General features: G+C 45.0%; 3 protein-coding genes across 4 annotated transcripts; 2 read left to right on the top strand and 1 right to left on the bottom strand.

Annotated features, from left to right (window-relative positions):
• The first annotated feature begins 249 nt into the window (after positions 1-249).
• On the top strand, positions 250-10,306 carry LOC131702057 (bcl-2 homologous antagonist/killer-like). Of its 2 annotated transcripts, none has more exons than XM_059003668.1 (6): positions 250-417; positions 1,332-1,441; positions 5,469-5,604; positions 5,969-6,112; positions 6,902-7,082; positions 7,530-10,306. In XM_059003668.1, exons 2-6 carry the CDS (start codon positions 1,363-1,365, stop codon positions 7,632-7,634), a joined length of 645 nt encoding a protein of 214 aa, XP_058859651.1. In that variant the 5' UTR covers positions 250-417; positions 1,332-1,362; the 3' UTR covers positions 7,635-10,306. The 2 variants fall into 2 exon arrangements, with proteins under 2 accessions (XP_058859651.1, XP_058859650.1); XM_059003667.1 differs by having other exon boundaries at positions 251-571.
• Positions 10,307-10,713: 407 nt separating this feature from the next.
• LOC117426172 (UNC5C-like protein) lies at positions 10,714-16,923 on the bottom strand. The gene is made up of 8 exons (XM_034043527.3): positions 16,527-16,923; positions 15,291-15,594; positions 13,912-14,174; positions 13,137-13,237; positions 12,979-13,035; positions 12,639-12,733; positions 11,939-12,052; positions 10,714-11,098 (listed from the first exon to the last, which is right to left on the bottom strand). Exons 1-8 carry the CDS (start codon positions 16,921-16,923, stop codon positions 10,780-10,782), a joined length of 1,650 nt encoding a protein of 549 aa, XP_033899418.3. The 3' UTR covers positions 10,714-10,779.
• Positions 16,924-20,508: 3,585 nt separating this feature from the next.
• LOC117429599 (translocator protein) lies at positions 20,509-23,625 on the top strand. The gene is made up of 4 exons (XM_034049290.3): positions 20,509-20,646; positions 21,361-21,535; positions 22,563-22,701; positions 23,104-23,625. Exons 2-4 carry the CDS (start codon positions 21,363-21,365, stop codon positions 23,272-23,274), a joined length of 483 nt encoding a protein of 160 aa, XP_033905181.3. The 5' UTR covers positions 20,509-20,646; positions 21,361-21,362; the 3' UTR covers positions 23,275-23,625.
• Positions 23,626-24,093: the final 468 nt, after the last annotated feature.

The raw sequence follows: 24,093 nt of genomic DNA, 5'->3' as shown, positions 1-24,093 counted from the left end.
ATATATATATATATATATAATGGACTTGAAGCTTTTGGCTTTAACCGAAAAAAAACCCAAAGATCCATTTAGAAAATTCGGTTTTTATTTTTTTAAACCGATAAACCTCAGGCGTAAAACGAAACATTGCATCAAAATGCACCCAGAGCTGTAAACAAATTGCCGGAATCCTAAATTTGCACATCCTCATTTCAACACAGTGTTAACGTTTGTATATGTATTAGTAAAAACGTACGTTCAATTTATTATAGAAACTGAACATTGATCCTGTAGATGGCGGTACGCACAGAACCCCAGCTCAAGTACCGGATCGGCGACCTATCTTCAACTGTCACGGGGTCGTTGGTGTATCGCATCTGTGCAAGACTACCAGGAAGTAATTAGACAGCATTCGGGTTTCAGAAGTAGTCGAAAGAGGTGCGTAGCGAAACTCGGAGTGAAAACAAAACAAAACAGGAAAAATAAAACCCCCGACTGTAAGAACAGCTGACTTTAGTCCTTTAAGTCTTGGAAGGATTATAAAGAAAATCGTGAGGTTGACGAAGCAGCGGGTTTTGCCGGACTCTATAAGGTCGGTTTTGGTTTCGGACGAGCGGGGGTAATCAGAGACTGAACTCGGTTTGGGACACTTCTTGTGTAGTGGAGTACAGTTAGTTAGTTTGGTGTGGTGTCTTAACACACAGATGTAAGCGTTGGGTATTATAGCAGCGGTAACACTTAGCGATAGCAATGCTTCAAGTCTGTTGTGTTTTACATAACAACCTACGTTCTGTTTGTGTCTCTCTTTACATTGATATACACTAACATTTTTAATTGTAGAAAAGTGCTGACTGAATAACGAGTTCCGGTGAATTCAAATGAAATGATTTGTCTGGTGTTTTGTTGTTGACAGTTCTATGAAGTCAAGGTGATTCAGTGATCTGATTATAAAATCTAGGCTAACCGTTTTTGTGTTTTGATGTACTACAGCTTTGATGTAACATATCCGACTCAACGTATTCGCAGACGAGGTTTGATACCTCGATACAACTAAGCCTGTCTGACCTGGTCTGGGCACCGACGCCAACACAGTTCATCAGCACATTATTTAATTTCTAGGCTATTAGTGAACTCCTCGTTAGGAGAGTAATATTTTACCTACCTTGTGAAGAGGTTGACTTTATTTATCTATCTGTCTTTTATTGGCACTTTGTATTTTTGTGATCGTGGACACAACTGTACGGCGGAAATAATTTTAGTTTAGACATGGAAAAGTAATCTCTAAATGACACGTGAACATGTTTCTCTCTCTCTCTCTCTCTCTCTCTCTCTCTCTCTCTCTCTCATTGCAGGACAGTTATTTTGTTTCTGATTGGTAGAGCCATGGCTACAGGGGGTGGTGAGGACCCCTTCAAGCCCAGTCAGAACAAAGAAAGTAAACCACCACACCCCCCGGTGACAGGTAAGCCCGCCTCTGTTTATAAAGTTTAGGAAATAATTCGGTGCAGTGACATGTGTACCTCCTCACTGTTCTTCCACTAACAGGGCTTTCATTTGGGGTAGAATGGGGATGGCAGTAAGACTTCTATTGCGGAGCAGTTTACCCACTCCAGGTTTTTACTATGAGCTTGATTAGCCACAGCGTAGAGGTAAATAGCTCGTGGGTGTGTCTTTAAACTCGTACAAAACCAGAAATGGATCAAACTGCTAGGCAATGGGAGTCTTATTTCCATCCCTATAGAGTAACCCATAACCCAATTCACAGCCCTGGGGAGCTGGAGAAAGGCTGGCTACCTCAAGCAGCCCTGCAGTGTCTGGGTAACAGTGCTCAATATGTGATAGCTTCTGGAGCAGTTGGCTGAATAAAGTCATTGTTTTTGCTTTTAGATCCAATACTGGAATCTGCTGGAATGGCTGTGTTTGTACTGCGTGTGTCACTTTTCCGTTGAGAGTTACTGGATGTGCATTTTTCAATTCAGTTTCGTATCAGACAGCTACTTTTTTAATTTGTTTTATTGAGGATATCTTCGATGCTGTTATTGGTGCTGCACATGCCTCTGAATATCCCAGAAATCATGATGTAAAGCTGCAAGGTTAGATTCCAACCCCATCCCATCGAAAAGCCTTCTCTGACCGCCACTAAGTCAAGCCTGACGATGATTTTGTTGGCTCACAGTGAATCAGTCCTCACAGTAATGATCTTGTGGTTTGTTTCAAGCCCGCTCTGTACTGTGCTCTGTACTTATTGCTTATGTTGTTGATAGAGAATAATTACTCTGTATGACTCATGAGGACAAAAAAAAACAAACTACAAAACCCAAACCCTCGCCCTAACCCGTATTTATCTCCTGTGCTCTGACCGTCACTCTGGGGATCAGCATGGTTACACAACAGACCTGGGCTCTGTTAGAATTACAGCAGAATTGCATGCTGAAATTGGGAATACAATTGCAGTGCTTCTTGGTTCAATTACAGTTCCAGGAATTACAATTACACACATTAGCACTCTATTCTAAATAACAATGGCAAATGGCCAGTGATTATGGCTGCTTTCTTGTTCATTACTCTCGCAGTGATCTCTGGTAGCTGCTTTGTGAAACACTGAAGTGTGGAGGTGTCTCTTTAACACCCACCTCGGAGGAGTGCCCTCTCTGCCCTTCACACGCACACTGCCTGCATTGCCCACAAAAACCACAACAAGCCTGTGTTTTGATTGAATTATTTTCGTTCACGTTTTGTATGATTTGACCACAAAAAGTACCTAACGGTAACAGGAAAAAAAAAAACCCAAAACCTCATTACATTACATTTCTGAAATATTGGTTTCACTATGAGTTTAATAAGACACACACCTGATCTTGTTACAGAGACACTGTGTCTAATCGAGCTCAGAGTAAAACCTGGAATGGCTGAAACTGCTATGCAGTTGGTATCCCTGATAGCATTATTTGTGGTTCCATTCTGTCTCTCGCATGCTGTTAAGCTCCCACAGCAGAGCTGGAAGAGTGCTGGTATTATTGCTGTTTCAATATCTGTGTATGAGTCATCATCATGGTTTCGATGAGTGTTTACTGAGATGCTTTGTTTAACAAAGCTGTCTGGAAGTGTGACACCTGTTTACTGGGCATCATGACCTCATTTGTGTGATTCACCACCTGAGGGCTCTTCAGGTCCCAGGTTCAGTGAATCTGTTCAATGCTGATTTCAATCACATGAACACAGGCTGCCTGGCTGTCACTCACAGCATTTTTAACTGGCATCTGTCTACCTGTTCATTTTCTCTTTAAATATATTATGATAACTTATTTTAAGTTTGTGAACCTCAAAGGTTAAGTCTGAATGCAACTGTTAATTCTACAATTACAGCCCTTCAAATGCTTTAATGACGCCTCATATAAAATATGAAACTGAACGCTAACTGATACATTTCTTGGTGTTTTCCTCCCCACAGTGATGATGAAGCTGCAGTTTCTATGTGTTGAGCTTCATAGCCGATGTGAAATTTCACTGCTCTGATTACGGGCATGTCTGATTAGGACGCAGAAGTTTGTAGCCAAAACAAAGGATTAAAAATATATATCTTGATTTAAAATGTATCAAATGACATAAATACAGCTTGTGTTCAGATTAATTTGGTACTTCGTGGGTTAAGACACTAGTGGTGATTATTTGTTGTTTGGTGACAGACAGAACTGGTTGCAGATTGTATTTGTGTGTGTGTGGAGTTGCTGTATTCACATTTCTGTTTTTAACAGTGCAGTTTCTGTTTACAATAACTGAGGAAGCTGCTGTAGGATATGGAGCCGGACATCACTGTCTCATGGCTGGGAAAGGTGGCTGGCTGCTGCTTCTGTCCAATCAGAGCACTTTAAGGGAGTGGCTGATAATGTTGCTATGTGGTAACCAGGGGGATGACAACAGTGGAACCCCCACACAGCTTCCTGTAGAACCCCCTATTCTAATGATGTCATTCCATGTTTTTTACGGTGATCTCATTTCAAGTCTTCGTTGGAGACAGATTCAAGGCTAGTTTTTTTCAAGCTTGCTTGCTCACCTTGAAAGATTTTGATGGTATTTCAGTGAACGTATTGTTTGATTTTGCGCTTATTCATAGTTAGCATTTGAATTGTGCGCTTAAACAATGATGACGATTCTAAAAGGGCTGCTATTCACTTTGAATGATTTGAGAAGGGCTGCTTCTATTAATACGTTATCAATGGTTTACAATATTTCATGTATTCTTAATTATCCGTATACTGACTGAACCTGATTCTGAAAGCCTGCTTTCTAATACTGGGAAAGTCGATTTGGAGTAAATGCAGACTCACAGATTTAAATGCCTCAAAATGATACCATTCCTTGTATTATAGAGACCTCCGGTGGTGGTTCTTGGCATTTCATTTGATTATATAAAAAAAGATGAAATTCTGTATTTATTAGAGCTTCACAAACCGATTGTTTGGATAAGCTCTCCACAAGTGGGTGCTGCTGGGTCTGATTTACCATTCAAACTGAAACCACTAAAGAAAGGCTGCTTCTCCTGTAAGAAAAGCAGCACTCCTCACAAACCCAAGCAGCAGCTTCTTCACTTGTTTCACATTGAATAGCAAATGAGCCCGATCAGCAATAATGACCCTCACCTGCTTCACTGCGCCTGATTTCAGTGGAGAGCCTGCTCCCCATAGCTGTTTCAGTGCATTCTTTTCAAGACTGCATTGTCTTTTGTTTTTCTGATGTAGTGAGAGCGCTCGTGGCTACCCACTCTGCACTGATGAGTTAGTTGACAGATAGAACTGATTTTGTTAAATCTCGAATGGTCTCTTCTATGCAAAGTGCACCCTGGGTTAGCAGTGCCCTATACAACATGAAAAGGGACTGTTGCAAATTAGAGTGTAGGTGGAGGGCTGCTAAATTAACATTCACTATGATATTTAGAAACGGTATCTATTAAAGTACAATGAAACGCGGAGGACAGCCAGGCATTTCTATTTCTAGAATCTTATTGATAATAAAAATAACTCAAGTGGCTTTTTACAGCTATTGATAGATTAGTAAACCCATCATCTGCTGCACTTCCTTATAATGCCTCGCCCACGAAGTGTGAAGAATTTCTTAACTATTTTCAAAACAAAAATTAATATTGGGGATGATTCTTATTTGAATGTTCCCACTAGACTGATTGGCTCCGGATTGGCTCACGTTAGTGATGCAGATTAAATCTGTCACTGTTTCTTAGATCAAATTGCCATATCCTGTTTGCAGCTTGTTCAGAATGCAGCTGAACACTTTAATCCTGGTGCAGTACAGTGTGTCATTTTAGCTCCCTACAGTAATGTGGCCCCTCCATGAGTGAATGCATTATGCAAGCATATGGTTTTCTTGAGATAGTGGAAATCGTGTGCCCCCCCCCGGATACTCCAGACATTCCTGGTTTGGTTTCTTGTATTCCCTCCTGCGCTGGCTCTGTCTAACCCTCTGTGTCTCCGCAGAAGAGCACGTGGTGGAGGAGACGGAGGGGGTTTTCAACAGCTACGTCTTCTACCGATACCACCAGGAGAGAGAGCAGGAGGGCAATGACCTGCCCAGGGACCCCGAGATCATGGATCTGCGCCCCAACAGTGGCAGGTACTGCGCCAGGCCTTTCTCAATGTTGCAGTGAGTTGTGATTCACATACCCATGTCACTGGATGACGAGCAGGCATAGTGGAGGAGACTGTACACTTTAGAGTTGCTCGTCCGATTGGGAACAAACTTGCTGTTTTTAAGGGTGTGTTCAGAACCACTGCTGGTTTGCAATTTGTTACATGAAGTTATTCAACATGAGTGGTTGGGGTGATCTTTTTTCACCATAAACCCCTGATCCAGTCAGTGGAAGTGTCATAATCCTTCGCTAGATTCCCTGTGAGCTAACCAAATGATGAATGTTCCTGTTCTAATGGCCTCTCCCTCCCTCTCTCCCTCTCTCCTCCTCCTCCCCCTCTCTCTCCAGCACCACGTCACGGGTTGGGCAGCAGCTGGCTCTTATTGGCGATGACATCAACAGCCGCTACGACCTCAACTTTACCAACATGCTTTCTCAACTGGCGCTCACCCCAGAGAACGCCTACGACTACTTCTGCAAAATAGCCAACAGGTAAAAACAAACCAGGAGCAGGTTCACCTGGAGCACAGCTCCCTGTGGAAACCCAACGGGTCACGGCACACAGACTCTCCCGCTGACTAACTGACTCCTGTCAGACAGCACTAACCAATCCGAACATTTCTCCAGGTCTGTCTGGTTCAAGTCCCTCAAATAAAAAAACCTGAAAGTGGTAATACTTTTTTAAGAGTAAGCCTCCTTGAAAAGTATGTGAATAGCGAGTGAAAGCTAATCTAATCTATCCCTGAGTAATATGTAAAATAATCACTTGGTCTGGTGTGTGTATCTAATGTTTGCCTCTGTTCTCTCCCTCTGCCTGCCTGGTTTGTGTCTCTTGTCTTTGTTCTCTGCTAACCCTTCACTGCTCTAGCAGGGATACTCTTGCAGGTAAATAATCGCTGCAAGTTTAATAGACTTTCTTTTAACTTGAAAATGGCAGGGGTGGAGGCGGATGGGGTGCTGGGGTGGGGGTGACCTAATAGATTTCTCCTGTTGTTTCTGACTTCAATCTCTGTGCTAAATTGCACTCGCATGTCAACTTAAGTCTCTTTAAACCCTATCTTGGTATTGTGCATTGAAACATTCCAGGTTTTACTAAGAGCTTGATTAGCCCCAGTGTGTATAGGCAACAAGATCAGGTGTGTCTTATTATTAAACACCTAGCAAAACCATTGATGCATCACACTGCTATGCAGTGGGAGGCTTATTTCCATCCTTTGCTATTTGTTTTCCCGAAGCCATACCCTCTCTCACTATGTGTGTGTGTGTGCGCTCTTTTCCCAGCCTGTTCGACTCTGGGATTAACTGGGGCCGGGTGATTGCTCTGCTCAGCTTCGGGTACAGGATGGCGCTGCATGTCTTCCAGCAGGGCATGCGAGGGTTCCTGAGCCGCATCGCCCGCTTCATCGCCGACTTCGTCCTGCGTAACCGCATCGCGCAGTGGATCGCTCAGCAGGGCGGCTGGGTGAGTGAGCGGGCACAAGCAGACCCGCTATACCTCTAGGATACAGTGCGTCACAGCTGGGCTTCTGTACAGTGTAACCGCTACACTGGGAAACACTTCTCAGATGAAGAACGCCACTTGTCTTTTTATTGATTATTAATCTATTTATCTAATATTACAGTTACTTTTCGCAAAAAATAAACAAGCTTGTCTCGTTACCTTTTCTACAAAAATACTGCAGTATAATTGATGCATAGATATATAGTATGTGTCTACAAAATACCTGTGTATTACTGTATGTGAAATAATTTCTCTAACACAATGTTTTATATGCATTGTCATTTTTTTTCCCAAACTAAAGCTTGCTCTTCTCTTTAAAGAAACAAGTAATCTGTTACTTTTTTTCAGTAATGTGCCCGACACCATGTGAATGTACAGTAAGATTCTCTCGTTCCTCCTCTGCTGCAGGTGGCTGCGCTGGACCTAGACAATGTCTATCTGAACTACATGTTGGTGCTGGTGGCCGTGGGGCTGGTGAGCCTGTTCATAGTGAGGCGCTTCTTCAACTCCTGATGGGACTCCAGCCACACGCTGATCATCACAAGCCAGAGAGCCAGCAACAACACCAGGAGCAGTACCACTTCAAGGAGGCGTGGGGGGAGAGAGAAAGTTTGCATGGACTGTACCACTTGGGTGGGAGGAGAGAATGGACAAATAACACTACCTGGAGGATAATGTAAAAAAATATATATATAAATATTTAAATGAACTGAAAAATCATGTTCAGGGAAATAAGTCGCAGTTTTGTGCACAGCTTTTAAATAATTTTAGATTCCCCCGCCCCCATTCTGTTTAGACCTTTTTGAGATGCAAGCATGGAGGATGTTCTCAGCGGCTAACTCCCTTTTTTCGATCAGCCCTATTTGGAAGTTCTCTGCCTGACCAATGAGGTGGAGCTGTGCTCAGTCAGGCCCTCGGATTGAGAGGTGAGATCGAGTGCTTAGGATACCTCAGGAACATCACAGCAGTCTTCTGACCATCCAGCTGAAAAACGTTTAGAAGAATGCCAGAAACGCCCTTGCTGATGTCATTAATGCTACTAGGGCTATCCATTTACATGGTCTTGGACTCGTTTTTGAATTTCATATCTGTTTTTTCTTGCACAATAACGACGTAGTGAGACGTTGATTTGCTTTGGCACTCCCTTGCTGTTAGTCGTAAGTTTCTCTGCTGTCCTGCCTCTCTTCTTGGGCCCTCAAACTGTAATCATTCCTATGTAGGGGTCGCTGCACGCACAGACACAGTTATGCATGTTTTCAGTTCTGTTGTATTAGTAATAGAAAGCATTGTACCTGCCCTGTTCGGACTCACTCCGTTTCCATTCCTCCGTTCCTGTAACAGCCCTGAAAGCACAGCAGGGTGTGACTTTTCCTTTACCTGTAGATAGTCTGTCTGATTTACCGGTTCAACGTACTTACCTCAAACCCCTGCAGTCTGCATGGCAGTATTGGGAATGGTGCTTGTTGCAAACTCCCATGTACTACCTGGCTTCAGTGCTGGATTCGAATGGCTATTAAAGTACAGGTTCTTCTTTCATCCTGCCAGATACCTCATTGTTGGGAGCTAACAGTACACCTCCTGTGCAGTGTGATGAACACCAATGGCATTGACTTGCAGTGCCCCATTCTGTTTCCGCTGTTCATGGATATTGTAACTCTGTTGTTTTGACTGTTCAGATATAATGGGTGCAGAAGAGAACAGTGCTTTATAACTCGGGGACCTAAAAGAGCATCAGGTCATTTTACAACAGGCATTTTAGACTGCTTGCTTCCAACCACATTATTTGAGAACCCTCAAACCTGTTTGAATATTGATCTTCAGACCTGCTATGCTATGCACCCAGAAACATTGTACTGTATGTAAAAACTATCTGTAAAAATGACTTGCAATCAATGTGCAAGAACGTTGGTATCAATACCTAGTAATTGCCTTTAGAGATGTATTGCTGTTGGTACTTCCTTTAACAGAACCCATTGGGTAACCCTGGGTATCGTGCAATATTGGACCAGGCGATATCGAAACAGGACCAGGCGGGTTCCCAGAGAAATAGTTCTGCACTCAGGCATGGCACAGCTTTACTTCTTTATGCAAATGAAACACGGCCTATCATTTGCATAGGTCTTATTTACCTGTTCCTGAACTCAAAATGCAAATACAGTGGAAAAGACACAGTTGGATCGATGGATATATAGATAGATAGAAAGAGGGTTCGATTGTGCTGATGCAAGTGTCATTAATACTTGGTTTTCTATTGGAACAAGGTGATGGCTACTCTCTGGTTTAGTGATGCAGGAGAAAATGCTGCTTTTGTGTGTCTTCATAAAGGGATCATCATTATCAGATATTTTTTTGGAAAGAAGTGAGTGTTTTCAGATCAGCCAAGTAAGGGACTACATGTGAACAGAGTCACAGGTAGTTTGATTCTGTAAGCACTGGCTATAAGCCATGGCTACCCCAGGAGGTTGGGGGTTGGTGGTTGGTGGTTGGTGGGGGGGGACCAGAGCTGACATCACTGTTAGTTCTTGGAGAACAGAGCAGATGTGCCCCCAGCTCCAGTATTAACCGGCTGCTGCTAACAGTCCAGATTGAACCAATGTGCTGTTAGGGGTTCCCCCGACGACAGGAGCCGAGGTGCTTTATGTTAAAGAGACTCTGTGAAGACACTTAACTTTAGGAGGAGTGTGTGGTTTTAATAATGTGAAGTGGAAAGCATGCCTGCAATTGAGGGGGGCTTCACTCTCTAGGGATACTGCACTTTCCTTTTAAGAAACTCCCTGAAATTCTGTGAAAAACTGTATGGTTGCTGTCCTAGGTCCGTTCAGGGTGGTATGAATTCTGTGGTATTTCTATGAAGTATTTATCGCTATTCTTAATGCCTTCTCCCTTATGAACTCCATCAAGTGAAACTAAAGAATTCTACAGGCATCTTTTTCAATGTCTGAGAAGCAGAAGTGTGCTTCCCAGCTATGCAATGTCAAGATTTTCTTATCTGGTATTGGAACTACAATCTGTCCTGCTGACCTGGGTTTGGAAATATACCATCTCTTAGATTGAACGTTTTTTTATTTTTTATTATTGCTTTTTAAACATTATTAGGCTGGGAGAAATTGCTAATCAGACGGAAAGATACTTGACTGTTACCTCTATATGTGCAAAAAATAAAATAAATTACTGTTCTGGTTCAACTTTTGTGTTTTCTTAAACCCCGTCCCACCCCACACACAGCCATCCATTCCCTGAAAGCCTTCATTTAATGTAATTCATTCCATAACTTCATCCTGTATTCTGCATTCAGATACTAGACAAGCATGCTGGGTTTTTACATTTTCAAATGCAAGAACTGAACAGTCTCTGTTACTCACGCTCCAGTTCATTCATATACACCCTGAAAGTGCTTGAATTGCACTTGGACTGTGTGCGCATCTCCCTGCAAACTGAGGGAACGCATTAGGGCCTGTGTGGAGCCCCCAGCCCTTTAGGAAGAGGAATCCCAAACAGCTGAAACTCTCTCTAGGTCACAGCTTTATGAAGTCCCAGTCCTTCGCTCTAACACTTTCTCTTTTTCCCCCGGCACTGCATGCTGATTCCCATGCTGAAATGCAGCAGTGCCTTGCTGTCTGAGTTCTTTTCGGGTACGCCCCCCCAGGCTCATGTTCACCTAGGCAGCCTCCTCCACCCTCTCCATGGCTGCGTTGTCGTAGGCGTGCAGAGTGAGCTTCCCGTCGTCGCCTTGGAGGACCCCCTGCTTCTCCAGGGAGCCGCAGTCAATCAGTCCGCTGTCGCTCTCCAACTCCATGCTGGCTTTCTTCCCCACGGGGCTGGGGCTGGGTGGCTGCCCCAGGTAGCCCTCGATGCAGGCCGCGCAGTCCAGTCTCTCCATAGCCATCATGATGTCGTGGAGCCCCTGCAGGCTGCCGTTCTGCTCCTCGTAGATCTCCAGAGCTGCAGCCGCCGGGCTCTGCTGGCACGACATGAACCTGCCCGCGAAACGAGAACGTGCGGCGGGTTAGCAGTGCACACGGGCTACGAGCTGTATAGAGTGCGTTAGGAGTTAACACTGCAGATCTGTACAGAGAATCAGCTCAGAACGGAAGGCTTGTAGGAAAAAACACACACTACTTAACACAGCAGATCAGTTAACTAGCACACTCCTGGAAATGCAGTCCCTTTATAATATGACATATTTCTATATAAGACACTGAAACTACCTAGTTAGTTGTAGTTTGGGTTTTATTTTTGCAAAGTTACTGAATATTATATGCTGAAGAAGTTCAAGTCAGTACACAATATAATCAGAAGATGTGACCCACCGACTTGCCAACCACCCTGTTTATTTTGAAGCAGATGTGGCCCTACTGTACATAGTCTCATAAAATCAGTACCTGCGTGTTTGTAGAACACCTGTTGTGTTTAATCACTGAAGATATGCGCTATTGCACACACAGCCTGGGATTACTGCCTTTCTTTATTACACTGACTGTTTAACCTTTGGACTGTCTCCTTGTAATGATTTGTGCCTGGATTTGGAGAGTCAGATGTGTTGACAAAAAATATTAGGGATACTTTCAAAGAGTACCTTAAAACGGTATTCATGTATTGTCAGCTCAAGGTCATGTTAAGAAGTGAAAAAATATATAAAACAAAAATGATTAAAACATTTCAATAACTGGAGGAACCTGGCTAAGGTAGACGCGTACGGGCTAACAGTGAAAACGGAAACGCTCTGTCCTTGAGGGTAAAAGGGTGAAGTGTCTGGAAGGGGCTGCAGCATTCACGCTGCCCCACCTCTGGAGCTGCAGTGAAGGACTTCCTCCTACCTGATCTTCATCCCGCAGAGCCCCAGACGTGAAGCCAGTTTCGTCCAGTCGTTCCCGCTCACCGTGCTCGGCTCCAGCAGCATCTGCAGCTGGTTAAAGAGCTCTCTGGGAATCCTGCCAATGAAATGGGGTCCTGTTAACAGAGGAGCAGAGGGGCCTCACACAGCACCGTGAAGGAGCACCAAACCCCAAGACTAATTTCACAGAGCAATGTGTTACATATCCAGCAGGTGGCGGCAGTGTACTGTGTTTTTTTTTTTTCAATGCATTACAGGGTGATCCATGAGTCATACACAATGTATCATGCTGATCAGGATGCTAAATCCGCGGCCACACCTCGTCTGCATCACACAGCAGAATGCATCTGAGTTTGTTCCTCTTTGCTGAAAGATATTGAGTGACAGCAGCATTCACGTATCGGTAGATGTGATATCAGTGTCAGAAGCCAGCAGGATCGGTTCTTTCCTTATTGCCATGCAGCTTATTATAGGTATTACTGGTATGTCTAAATCAGCTTTGTCTTAAAAATATTTTTTATGCTGTATTTATGTTTCTCTTCCTCAAAGGAAATCTGACCCTTTCATTTGCTGCTCCACAGTTCTGCATGCAGGCATATCCGCGCACCGAGACACACACGCATCAGCCGCCAGCCACGTGGTTTGAGTCTTCACCAGCAGTGGCAGTGAAAGGGGAAGCTCACCTGTTGCAGTACGGCTTTGGTGCGATGCTCTCCACGTGGCAGCCGGTCTCAGACAGGTGGAAACGAAGGATCTCAAAGTATTTTCCCTGCTGACCCTGAGGATTGAGAATGCATTAAGAAGGTATCACCAAAAAACCTTGTTCATACATCTTACTGAAACTATGCAATGTGAAACGGGGATGGAGGAATAGGATCTTCCTCGCGCTAGCGCTTGCAGTGCCAGTGTTTTGTGTAACAGATGGGTGTCTCTGCTTTATTTGAAGCGATCCTGCTTGCTCTACAGCGAGGTCCCATTATGAAGAGGGAGCCAGTGTGGAAACATCTGGAGCTTTGCACTCACTTGCTGATAGGTGTGCATGGTCACTGTAATCTCGCTGGAGTCCTGGGTGCAGTCAGCCTGCAGACAAGGAGAACAGACGTCAGTTCCATGCATGGTGGGTCAATCAGTCGCAGATGAAAAGGAGACAGTGCTGAAGAGTTGCTGAAGAGGGGCAGTACCTGCTTTCTCTTGAAGCAGAAGGAGCGGAAGGGACACCTCCCGTGCCAGATGTGCAGGAAAGGGACAGACTGGCTGGCACTCTCGTCCACGTTCTCCCAGCCTGTCACAGCACACAAACAGGTTTAAATATTGCTCAAAACTATTAAACCTGTATACTGCACAGTATAGGTGCTTTGTTAAATCTACCTGGGTCATTCCAGCTGGACCGAGGGGGTTGCTTGGAGACTCATTATCTCCATCACATGTCGTTTATGTATCATCAACTCTAGCTGGAATGATCTCTCTCTGTATGTCTGTCTGTCTGTGTCTGTCTATCCCTCTGTCGGTCTGTCTGTCTGTCTGTCTATCTGTCTGTGTCTATTTGTCTGTTTGTTTTTTTCTCTGTCTGTCTAACTGTCTGTCTGTCTGTGTGAGTGTATCTGAGTGTCTGTCTATCTATCTATCTATCTATCTATCTATCTATCTATCTATCAATCTATCAATCTGTCTGTCTGTGTGTCTGTCTGTCTGTCAGTGTGTCTCACAATTACAATATCAATTAACATTTATTATTTAAAAAGAACAAGTTTTTAACTTTTGAAATAATAAATAATAATGTGATCAATTGTGATCAATGTTGGGATATTTGGGAAACTGATCCTGGAGGTAGCACCCAGTAATGGAAATAATTGCATTACAAAATAGTCGGTGTGCAATATTAGCTACGTGATCCAGACTTTAATATCAATGAACAGCCCATTCCCTTGGCCCCTGTCAGCGGCTGCTGCAGTTCACCTTCTGACAGGTACTTGAGGACCAGGAGCATGTCGCTGCTGGCGCTGGTAAAGTCGAAGATCTGGACCGGACCACAGAGCTGGCCCAGGAAGGGCTGCTCATTGCAGCGTGCCCACTGCAGAGCGCAGGGGGTGTTGTTGAGGAAGTAGACCCGGATCTGCTGGTGAGTCTGCTCAGCAGCCAGCGGAGAGGCGAACATTGCCAGCTGGAGCCACTTGTGAGCTTCGGTGCTGTCACGCGCTTCCAGGACAGCGGTGTACAGACTGCAGAGCGAGGAGAGAGGAACAAGAGGGAGGGTGAGAGGACAGCGGTGTACAGACTGCAGAGCGAGAAGAGAGGAACAAGAGGGAGGGTGAGAGGACAGCGGTGTACAGACTGCAGAGCAAGAAGAGAGGAACAAGAGTGAGGGTGAGAGGACAGCGGTGTACAGACTGCTGAGCGAGGAGAGAGGAACAAGAGGGAGGGTGAGAGGACAGCGGTGTACAGACTGCAGAGCGAGGAGAGAGGAACAAGAGGGAGGGTGAGAGGACAGCGGTGTACAGACTGCAGAGGGAGGGTGAGAGGACAGCGGTGTACAGACTGCAGAGCAGGGAGAGAGAGGAACAAGAGGGAGGGTGAGAGGACAGCGGTGTACAGACTGCAGAGGGAGGGTGAGAGGACAGCAGTGTACAGACTGCAGAGCAGGGAGAGAGAGAAACAAGAGGGAGGGACATTCACTACAACATTATTGTGGATGAGGCTATATGTGTACAACATGTATGTGTCCTTCGGATGAGATGTAAAATCAAGGTCCTATTATAAGTGATTCTGCAACAGCAGTTCACCCCTTAGTCTCTGTAAGTCGCTTTGGATAAAAGCGTCTGCTAAATGACTAATTAACAATACCAATACCACTACTACTACTACTACTACTACTAATAATAATAATAATAATAATAATAATAATAATAATAATGTGTACATGGAAAGACTGTATATGAATACACATGAAATAAATAGCCACTTGCAGTGCAGACGTCCCCTTGTAGAAACACCACAGCTGGTCTTTATGTTTAACATGCATAACTCTAACCATGATTAAATGTTTAGGAAGAATTCAAGCTGTTGAGCGCTTGAAAAACACTTACAAGTTGAACTTTACTAATATTATTCTACTATTCTAATCCCGACACGAGAATTTTGTTTTGCCTTACGATAAAGAAACTATAATGAATAATGAATCTATAAAGAAAACACATTTTAAATAAATGAATAAACCGTCAAGGGGCTAGCTTGCTCGCTGTCTCCCTAGTAAAAGACATGGGGCTAGCTTGCTCGCTGTCTCCCTAGTAAGAGGCTGTACAGGGCAAGGGTTTGGGCTTCAGGAAGCTGTATCGTACCTGAAGTGTGTGAGTGCTACCTGGCACTCATCGCGGGTGATGCAGGTTTTGGTCTGGGCTCCCACCTCGCCCCACCTCTTGGATGGGAGCAGGGCGGTGTCGCTGGCATAGACACGCACCTGGGAGGCGTTCCCACCGCAGTGCTTGAAGGAGAGGAGGCAGGGCTGCAGGAACGAGGTGCCATGGGGTCCGCAGTACACCACCGGGCTGAGCAGGGCCTGGGAGCACTGCAGAGAGGGGGAGTCAGACAGGTCCCACACCAGAACCAGGGAAACCCGCTCAGTCCGTCCCAGACTCACCGCACCTAGGTGGGCAAGACAGGACCATTACGGACTAGCAATGCACAGGGAAGCACAGGGGCTGCTGGAATGGAGTGCAGTGGAAACAATATCAGCGGTGCAGTAAACCAATGCCCACTGTTTGTAACCCCTGACCTTTATGTTGAATAAATTGTACCTGCCGCCACCCATCCCCAAGCCAAACCAACACTGTTTGCAGGGCTAAAGACTTATTAAATAGTGTGTATAAAAGCTACCGATTAACATTATTATTTAATGAGATAAGGCAGATGTTGAACACATAATGTATGGTGGGAGATAAAGGAATATATTGTTTGGAATGATATCAGAAAGAAAGGTAAACGCCAACAGAAACCAACTTATTTCTGCATCTCTGCTTCCAGTGGGGTGTAGATTTCATCATGTTTCATGTGTTTTGGAGCAAATTGCAGAATTGCAGTAACTGTTTTGCGCCCTTCTGCTTGTCCTCTGTGTTTGTTACAACTTTCAACCATCTGTCAAATCAAAACATGCAGGAGTAATTATACCCCCTGAAAGCTTAGGCCACATTATCATTGTGCTTACTCAGCATGCTTGAGTGCAAACACAATACCTGGAACCTTCACTCAACAGGACCACATGCCTGCATGTATCCCTGTCTGTGCAACTAACTTCAGATTACCAAATTAACAGTTTGGACAGGGCACCAGGAACTATATAAGGACTAGCTGGTCTGCAAGCAGGTTTGCTTGGCGGTGCAGAATTGTTTTAAATCCTGCCCTACTTGATGGATCTCCAGAGAGATGCCCATGTCGGAGAGCATCAGTTTAACCCTGTCCTACCTGCTGGATCTCCAGAGAGATGCCCATGTCGGAGAGCATCAGTTTAACCCTGTCCTACCTGCTGGATCTCCAGAGAGATGCCCATGTCGGAGAGCATCAGTTTAACCCTGTCCTACCTGCTGGGATCTCCAGAGAAATGCCCATGTCGGAGAGCATCAGGCAGCCCCCCCTGTGGTCCACCTCCTTGGTCATGAAGACCAGCAGCTTCTGCAGGAGCGTCTTGACCAGGACCCTGCCCCCGGTTGGGGTGTGGAGCTCCCTGTAGAACTGCTCTACCTCCTGGCAGGCCGTCTTAGGGCAGGGTTCATGTGAGAGCGTGTCCAGAACGAGGGAGCCTGGGTCTGCCTGGCCCTCCTCATCCTCCTCCTGGGACCCGTGGCAGCCACGGAGCTGGGGGCAGCGCGAGTGCAGGCACTTCATCAGGAGGAGGACCAAGGTCACGGAGAAAGCATGAGCCAAGATGGCCACCACCAGGCCCCCATCACTAAGCTCTGGTGCTGCTGACACAGTCATCATCAGTCCAGTCCTTTCAGCTTCTCGTGCATGACAGCTGAAAGATTTGTTTTGTGTGTAATGAGAAAGTTTTTCAAAACGTCATAAATTAATTCAACACTCAATGGGAAAAAAAGAGGCAGGCAAAAGCAAAACAATTATGGTTTATGACGGCTTACAGGAGATAAGACCAAGCGCCTAATTGTTCATCCGTATAGTCAGGGCTTTCTCTGAGTATCGTCTGTCTAGTGTTCCCGCAGAGGTGATTAAAATAACAAATTCAATCACAGCAATCGCTATAGATGCCCAACCAGTGCAGTGGTCATTGAGGTAAGATCGGATCATGAAACAAGGAATGTCAAATCAATGGAGCCGCTTGGCAGTCAGTGGAAGTGTAATAAATCCTGGTGTGGGTGCAGATGAAGCAGGGGGTGTAGGTCAGGGTTCGCCCAACAGTCTAGGCAGTACAGATGTGACCCTGAAGACCCCAATCTTCATCCAGGAGATATCTGGGCAGCACAGATCTTTGTTCAGTTTCCTGTCATTTTCACCGAAGCTGTAAAACACAGTAGATGTATTCCAAATGGGGCAAAACAAAACAGAAGTTCTTCCAAGGGATGGAGTGGTTTTCATAGCAAACTCCTCACTGCGCTCCCCAAGCCTGCTCCCTCAGCAGGGCAGCATTACTTTATTGAGCTTCAGGGAGTGGCCGCTGAGTTGCTATGTTTGATGGTTTCTGAAGCAGTGCATACGTGCTTGACGTCACGGCACAATCACAATCCGATTCTGCAGGTGCTTGTGAATCATTAACGAGTCCTATCTGCTTCCTAATACAAATCTTGATGATAGAAAAATGTATTGTACAAAGCGCCTATCTCCAACTGAACTGCACTGTATCCTGTACTGTGCCCTGGCTTATCAACCAGCTTGAGGTTTCTTGGAAATGCACTGTTCAGGAGCATGGCTTCAAAAATATAGTTCTTTTGTACATGGCTGTCATCTTAAAAGCGCACAGTGTAAACACCAGCTCTGTACTGTGTCTGTTATCTATGAAATGTTACACTGGCCAGTACTGTGAAGCTTGCAGGAGTCATGTGTAACCTCTTGCTGCTGAAGGTAATAGCAGGGACTAGGGGTCTAAAACCGTTCAATTTCCTCAACTGTTAAACCTTAGAATTAAACATGTTTAAACTTGAACATATTGGGAATTTCTGAAACAAATATGCATTTATATGTAGAAAGCTGAACAAGACTTCATAAATCAATCAATCAATCAATCTTTATTTTATATAGCGCGATTCATAGTGGGCCACCATCACAAAGCGCTTTACAAGATGCAGTAACAACAAGGAAATCCATAATATTTTAAATACAGAGAAATGCATAATACATGATATACAGGGGAACCCCCCCCCCCCCCCCCCGCCCCCCCCCCCCCAAAAAAACAATGCATAATACATGATATACAGGGGAAAGTGCATAATACATGATAGTAACATAATACATGAAATAGTAGCAGCAACACAGCAGCTAATAGCAGATATCAGGCTTAAAGAGCATGGAAAGCAAAAGAGAACAGGTGGGTCTTGAGAGTTGATTTGAAGCGACAGTGGGAGCCTCAGGCACCAGAGCTGGAAGAGAGTTCCTGAGAGTCGGAGCAATGAAGCAAAACAGGCGTTCTCCAATTGTGGTGCAATTTTGCTTGGGGATAACAAGCGGGCCAGAGTCGGAGGACCTCAGCTTGCGGGCAGGGACATAGCGGGTCAGCAGGTTGAGGAGGTACTCGGGACCTGTGTGATGAAGGACATTGTAGGTGAGCAGGAGAGTTTTTAAAGTAATCCTGAATTTTACAGGTAGCCAGTGCAGCTGGGCAAGACAGGGGTGATGTGGTCACATTTTTTTACATCTGGTAAGGATCCTGGCAGCGGCATTCTGAACTAGCTGCAGTCATTTTATAGTGCGAGCCGGGAGACCACCATATAGAGAGTTGCAGTAGTCGAGTCAAGAGGAGACAAATGCATGACAAAGTATCTCTGCATCCGGGAGGGAAAGGTAGTGACGGACTTTGGAGATGCTTCGAAGATGGTAGAGGGAAGATTTGACCACGGAGGAGATGTGGGCATCAAAGGAGAGGTTGCTGTCGAGAAGTACACCAAGCTTCATACTGCGGGGGAAGGCAGCAGCAGACAGTTTCCGAGGTTCAGGGCAGGTATATTTAGATTCTTAAGTTAAGTTTTAGATCCTACCAGAAGGAGTTCAGATTTGCTAGTGTTCAGTTGAAGAAAATTGGCAGACATCCAGGCTTCAATGTCTTGAATGCAAGCCGAGAGCCGGACCATGGCAGAGGGGCTTCCAGGGTCGAGCTGGGTGTCGTCAGCATAGGAGTGAAACAGGCTGTGTTGGCAGATGAGGTGACCCAAGGGAAGCATGTAGATATTGAAGAGAAGGGGCCCCAAGAACAGATCCTTGGGGGACACCACAAGTGACTGGGTCACTGCGTCCAGCATAGAAAACAGACTGCATGCCTTGGAATAGGTAAGAGGACATCCAGGAGAGACAGGTTCCAGAGATCCCAGCATACTTCTGAAGGCGGTCAAGAAGAATGCCATGATCTATGGTGTCAAAAGCGGCTGTTAGGTCAAGGAGGACAAGCACAGAGGGAGCACCAGCATCAGCATTGAGCAGGAGATCATTCACAATCCAGAGCAGAGCAGTTTCAGTACTATGATTCAGCCGGAAGCCAGATTGTTGTCAGTGAGATGTTTCATCAGATGACTGGCTACAGCCTTTTCAAGAGTTTTTGAGATAAAAGGGAGCTTGGAGATGGGACGGAAATTAGATAAGTCAGCCGGGTCAAGGGAGGGTTTTTTGAGTACCGGCATAACTCGGGCAAGCTTGAGGGCAGCAGGAACCGAGCCTGAATCCAGGGACAGGTTGAGAGTGTGCATAATGGAGGGATCAAGATCAGAAGCACAGAGACGGACAAGGTTAGTCAGCCAGGGATCCAGGGGGCATGTGGCAGTAGTTGATTTCAACAGCAAGCTGGAAACATCAGCAATGGAGAGAGGAGAGAAGGAGGCGAGGGCAGGAGGGGCAATTGGAGGAGCGTCAAGGTGGTCAAGTAGTAAACTGGGTTTGTGGTGGGAGAGTAGAATAGATGTTGTTGATTTTCACATGCATATCTTTAACAATGGTTAGACGCTTAGGAATGTGTTAACACCCCTAGCAGTTCAGAGTGCATGCTGGCAAGACCAGGGAGTTTGTGCACCTGCAGCTGATGGTAATGTAAACAACTTGGAAAGTCAACAAGGTGCGGTTTGTGAAGAAGCCGAGCTCGCAGGTAGTTACACCTGTCCTTCAGTTCACCTCCTCTGTTATCTGCAGAAAAAAAGTGTTATTACACAATACCAGGAAATAAAACACTGTGAAGCAGTTATGAAAAAAAAGAAAAAAACGTGACACCGCTGTATATAAGACAGTCAGTTAAAAAAATAATACAGGGAAAAGGACCTTTAGTGCACAAAATGTAAAAATACATCATTATCTGGAGAGAAATGCTCATTATGTGGACAAAATACATCATCATTATACAACATGATCAGATCGACGAGGGTGTGTGTACAGCCCAACCACGCCTCCCGCGTACGGCGTACTGTTACACAAGCGAGGCAGTGAGTGACTGGAGAAATAGTCGAGAGTGCTTTCGTGACGTAGATCAAAAGAATATTTGTGTGCCTTTTGCAGGTATGATGAATAAATTATTATTGAAATGATATGTTTTAAATATTATTATTATTAGTAGTAGTAGTAATTAATTATACGCCTGTTTCGTTGTGTCACCTTGATAGTGTTTTGGTCAGAGTTGTGTAATTCCTGTATTCCATTTTCCTGCACTACACTACACTGATAAGAAATGCAGCCGACTCATAATAAAACCGGGCGTTGCCACTCGTTTTAAACTTGAACAGTGTTTTTATGTGTCGCGTTGATAATGTGAAATATTTGCACAGTGCAATGCTTCTGTGTTCTACGTAACATAGTGCTGTGTGAGTTTTTGGGCGTGTGCGTGAATAATACATGAATATAGTGTGTTGTTTGCATGAATTCTGGTGTTCTATATAGACAACAAACAGGGGCCATCATAATAGTTACATCATAAAACTTAGGGGATATCTTTTTTCTTAGACGCTGTAAATTAGGCGAAATCAAGCTCCTTTATTAATTTATTGAACAGAACTCATCGATTATGTCCCAGTAGCTGAAAGTTTTAAAATGGCACAATCGGAGGACACCGTGGGTTTAAAGTCGCATTTCAATGGTGTGGTATCCTAGCCGCTACACGACGTCAGATAAGAACGACAGTAAAGTGTGTGTGGGGGTGAGTCCCGTTTTATAACACAGACGTTCACAGACTGCTGACTCACAGATCGTGTGTGTGCCTGTCTTTGTCCTCTGTAGGGATGTGGACTCACATTCTGGGATTCACTGCACTGCCCCATGTGGGTGGGATCGTGGGCTCTCTCTACACCAGGACAGAGGTGTCCACCTGGTACAAGACTCTAAAGAAGCCTGCCTGGCGCCCCCCAAACCGTGTGTTCCCCATCGCCTGGACCACGCTGTACACCAGCATGGGGTGAGCAGCTTACCGCATCATTACCACAACTCGAGAACACTCAATCACAAACTAGAAGAGACTAGTGCTGCCTTCATCCAAAACGTCTGGCTACTTCACTTTCTTTCCTCTAGTTTGACCTCCTGATTGTAATGACTAACCCTTTCCTGCATTTCAACCTCATATGGGGACGGATATAAAAAAAATCTCTATATATGACAAATAATGCAAATATGCAAAAGCTGTTTTCAAGACAGAGTTAAAACAAGTTATCCTTCGGCAATACAACCTAATTCATGCAGCGTTGCAATGCATACCCAAACATTAATAAGAAACACAGCAACTGTATCCAAACAGCTGTAATAAGCAGGAAGCCCTGGCAAGATTACTACAGTAATGGGTTGGGTTTAATCAACAGCATTAAGGAAATTAAAGGGATCGAAATGAGACTCTCATTGCACAGCAGTTTGATCCATTCCTGGTTTTACTTTGTGTTTCATAAGACGCACCTGAGCTTGTTACCTATACACTGTTGCTAATCAAGCTTGTAGTAAAACCAGGAATGGGTTCAACTGCTAAGCAATAGGAGTCTTATTTCCATCCCTGCAGCACCAGGGAATCAGCATGGATTGCACCTGGTTGATGCAGTCCAGGGGAATTCCAAGGTCCTGTATAATGCTCTTAAAATCCAGCCGTGACTTATCAGCTTAGAGGCTGATCACCTAACCCCTTAGACCTTGACTTTCTGGCTAAGTGTGAGGTGCATTCTTACTAAAGCTGGATAAAGGGTGGAGAAACAGCATCCTTTACATGCACTATTGAAAAGCTGCCACTCTTGTCTCGTTGCACAGTTTGTCATTGGTTGTTTGTCTGCACTTCATCGAGCTGTTAATTATAAATGTACACTTGTTTCTGCAATAAAAAAGAGAGAAGGGCTTTGACTCTTTGTCTGTTAGATGCCTGTCCACTGTGAAGCTCTTGCTTCTATTGAGAACTGTTGAGAATTTGAGTTTGATTTTGTGGTGTTGATTTCTGTCCTATCCCGCAGATACGGGTCCTACCTGATCTGGAAGGATATGGGGGGGTTCACCAGCGCTGCCGCCGTCCCCCTGGGGCTCTATGGAGCCCAGCTGGCACTGAACTGGGCCTGGACCCCCATCTTCTTTGGGGCGCACAACCTCAAACTGGTACGACAGATTACTTACTTTATTTAAGGTATTTAAATGAGTAGAAAAATAGTGTCTGCTTTCCATGTTGTACAGTCTAGCGAAGAATTACACACTGATGTGGTAAAGGAGCCCAAAGCAGAGCTTTTAATGAATTCTGTGTTACAAAATAAACAACTTGAGCATGCTTAAGTGTTTCAGCACTAAGTAGCTTTGCAAAAAGGCAACCCTGCTTATATGGGAAGAAGTCATAGAAAAAACTCTAAAAGGGCTGCACTGGGACTGGAGAAGTGGTCTGGAGTCTTTTTCTCTTGACCTCTTTATAGGTCTGCAGTGTTCAAGAGACATTTATTATATTTTAAATTGTCTGGTTCTGTACCTGCTAATGAATGCTCTTCCTCTCTGCTGGCATTACTATCCCAGGCCCTGGTGGAGATTGTGATACTCTCCGGGACAGTGGCAGCCACCATGGTGTCCTGGTACCCCATCAACAAGACCGCCACCCTGCTCATGGTACCCTACCTGATGTGGCTCACCCTGGCCAGCAGCCTGTCCTACTGCATCTGGAGAGACAACCCTGACAAGGAGGAGTAAGAGGCCCAGGCACCCGGCCTCCCAGAGCCGCCACTGCGGGCAGAGGCAGGGGGTGTGGTAAGGCCGAGTGATCCCAGGGCCAGGGCTGCTCCCCCTGCCCGTACTTCCTTACCCTACTTGGAAACGGCTGGCACAGAACAGGCAGAGAGCCGTCCACAGCCTTGTTTGCAGGCTGCTGTACTTGTAATTAGGAGTTGTTCAGACACAGCCCATCAATCGTAGATTTGTGAAACTGGCCAGACACCAAATGGCGTGAGCAATCCTGCTGGTTTCCTGAGGCTGCTGAAGTGTATGTGTTTGCACGAAATTGCCTTTTTTTTAATGCAAAAAATACAGAAATAATATGAAGTATATTTTGGTTTATTATTGAATGCCTTGCTGATCTCACAGCTGTGCAAAACAGAAAGGGAGCAGTAAGCACTTGCTTGCCCTGTCTCTCTTCATTTTATTGCTAAATCTGAAGTTTGTAAGGGTCCCAGGTTCCATGCTGGGACGCTGTTTGCTGCTTTGTGAACAGCAGTTTCTAAATGGGGTTAGGAGACATAAGAGACGAGCTCTGCACTTTACAAGGTTTTACTCTGTGTCATTTTCTACTTTTAAAATTAATAAAAGCTTTACAAAAAAAAAATCCAGCGCAGTCTTGTTCCAGTCAGGTTCGGGTTGATTGTGAAATTGGAACTCTGTATTCAGTTCAATGAATTAAGCCCTAGTTTGGCACACACTGAAACAGACAGGTGTGGTTCAGGCCCATGGTGCCACCCTCCTGCAGGCGTGCAGAATGATCCCTGGTGTGGGTGTGGGTGCCTGATAGTGTAATCT

This window comes from Acipenser ruthenus, chromosome 29 (assembly GCF_902713425.1).
Source record: "Acipenser ruthenus chromosome 29, fAciRut3.2 maternal haplotype, whole genome shotgun sequence".
NCBI classification, from domain to species: domain Eukaryota; kingdom Metazoa; phylum Chordata; class Actinopteri; order Acipenseriformes; family Acipenseridae; genus Acipenser; species Acipenser ruthenus.
This window is presented reverse-complemented; position numbering and strand designations above follow the sequence as displayed.

Excerpts from the sequence above, each read along its gene's own strand:
- LOC131702057 (XM_059003668.1), top strand. The coding sequence starts at position 1,363 with ATGGCTACAGGGGGTGGTGAGGACCCCTTCAAGCCCAGTCAGAACAAA. Across the intron at positions 1,442-5,468 it reads ACCACACCCCCCGGTGACAG|AAGAGCACGTGGTGGAGGAG; the intron begins GTAAGCCCGCCT and ends GTGTCTCCGCAG. Across the intron at positions 6,113-6,901 it reads TTCTGCAAAATAGCCAACAG|CCTGTTCGACTCTGGGATTA; the intron begins GTAAAAACAAAC and ends CTCTTTTCCCAG.
- LOC117426172 (XM_034043527.3), bottom strand. The coding sequence starts at position 16,923 with ATGACTGTGTCAGCAGCACCAGAGCTTAGTGATGGGGGCCTGGTGGTG. Across the intron at positions 13,238-13,911 it reads CCTCAAGTACCTGTCAGAAG|GCTGGGAGAACGTGGACGAG; the intron begins GTGAACTGCAGC and ends GTGCTGTGACAG. Across the intron at positions 13,036-13,136 it reads TCTGCTTCAAGAGAAAGCAG|GCTGACTGCACCCAGGACTC; the intron begins GTACTGCCCCTC and ends CCTTGTCTGCAG.
- LOC117429599 (XM_034049290.3), top strand. The coding sequence starts at position 21,363 with ATGTGGACTCACATTCTGGGATTCACTGCACTGCCCCATGTGGGTGGG. Across the intron at positions 21,536-22,562 it reads ACGCTGTACACCAGCATGGG|ATACGGGTCCTACCTGATCT; the intron begins GTGAGCAGCTTA and ends CCTATCCCGCAG. Across the intron at positions 22,702-23,103 it reads GGGCGCACAACCTCAAACTG|GCCCTGGTGGAGATTGTGAT; the intron begins GTACGACAGATT and ends TTACTATCCCAG.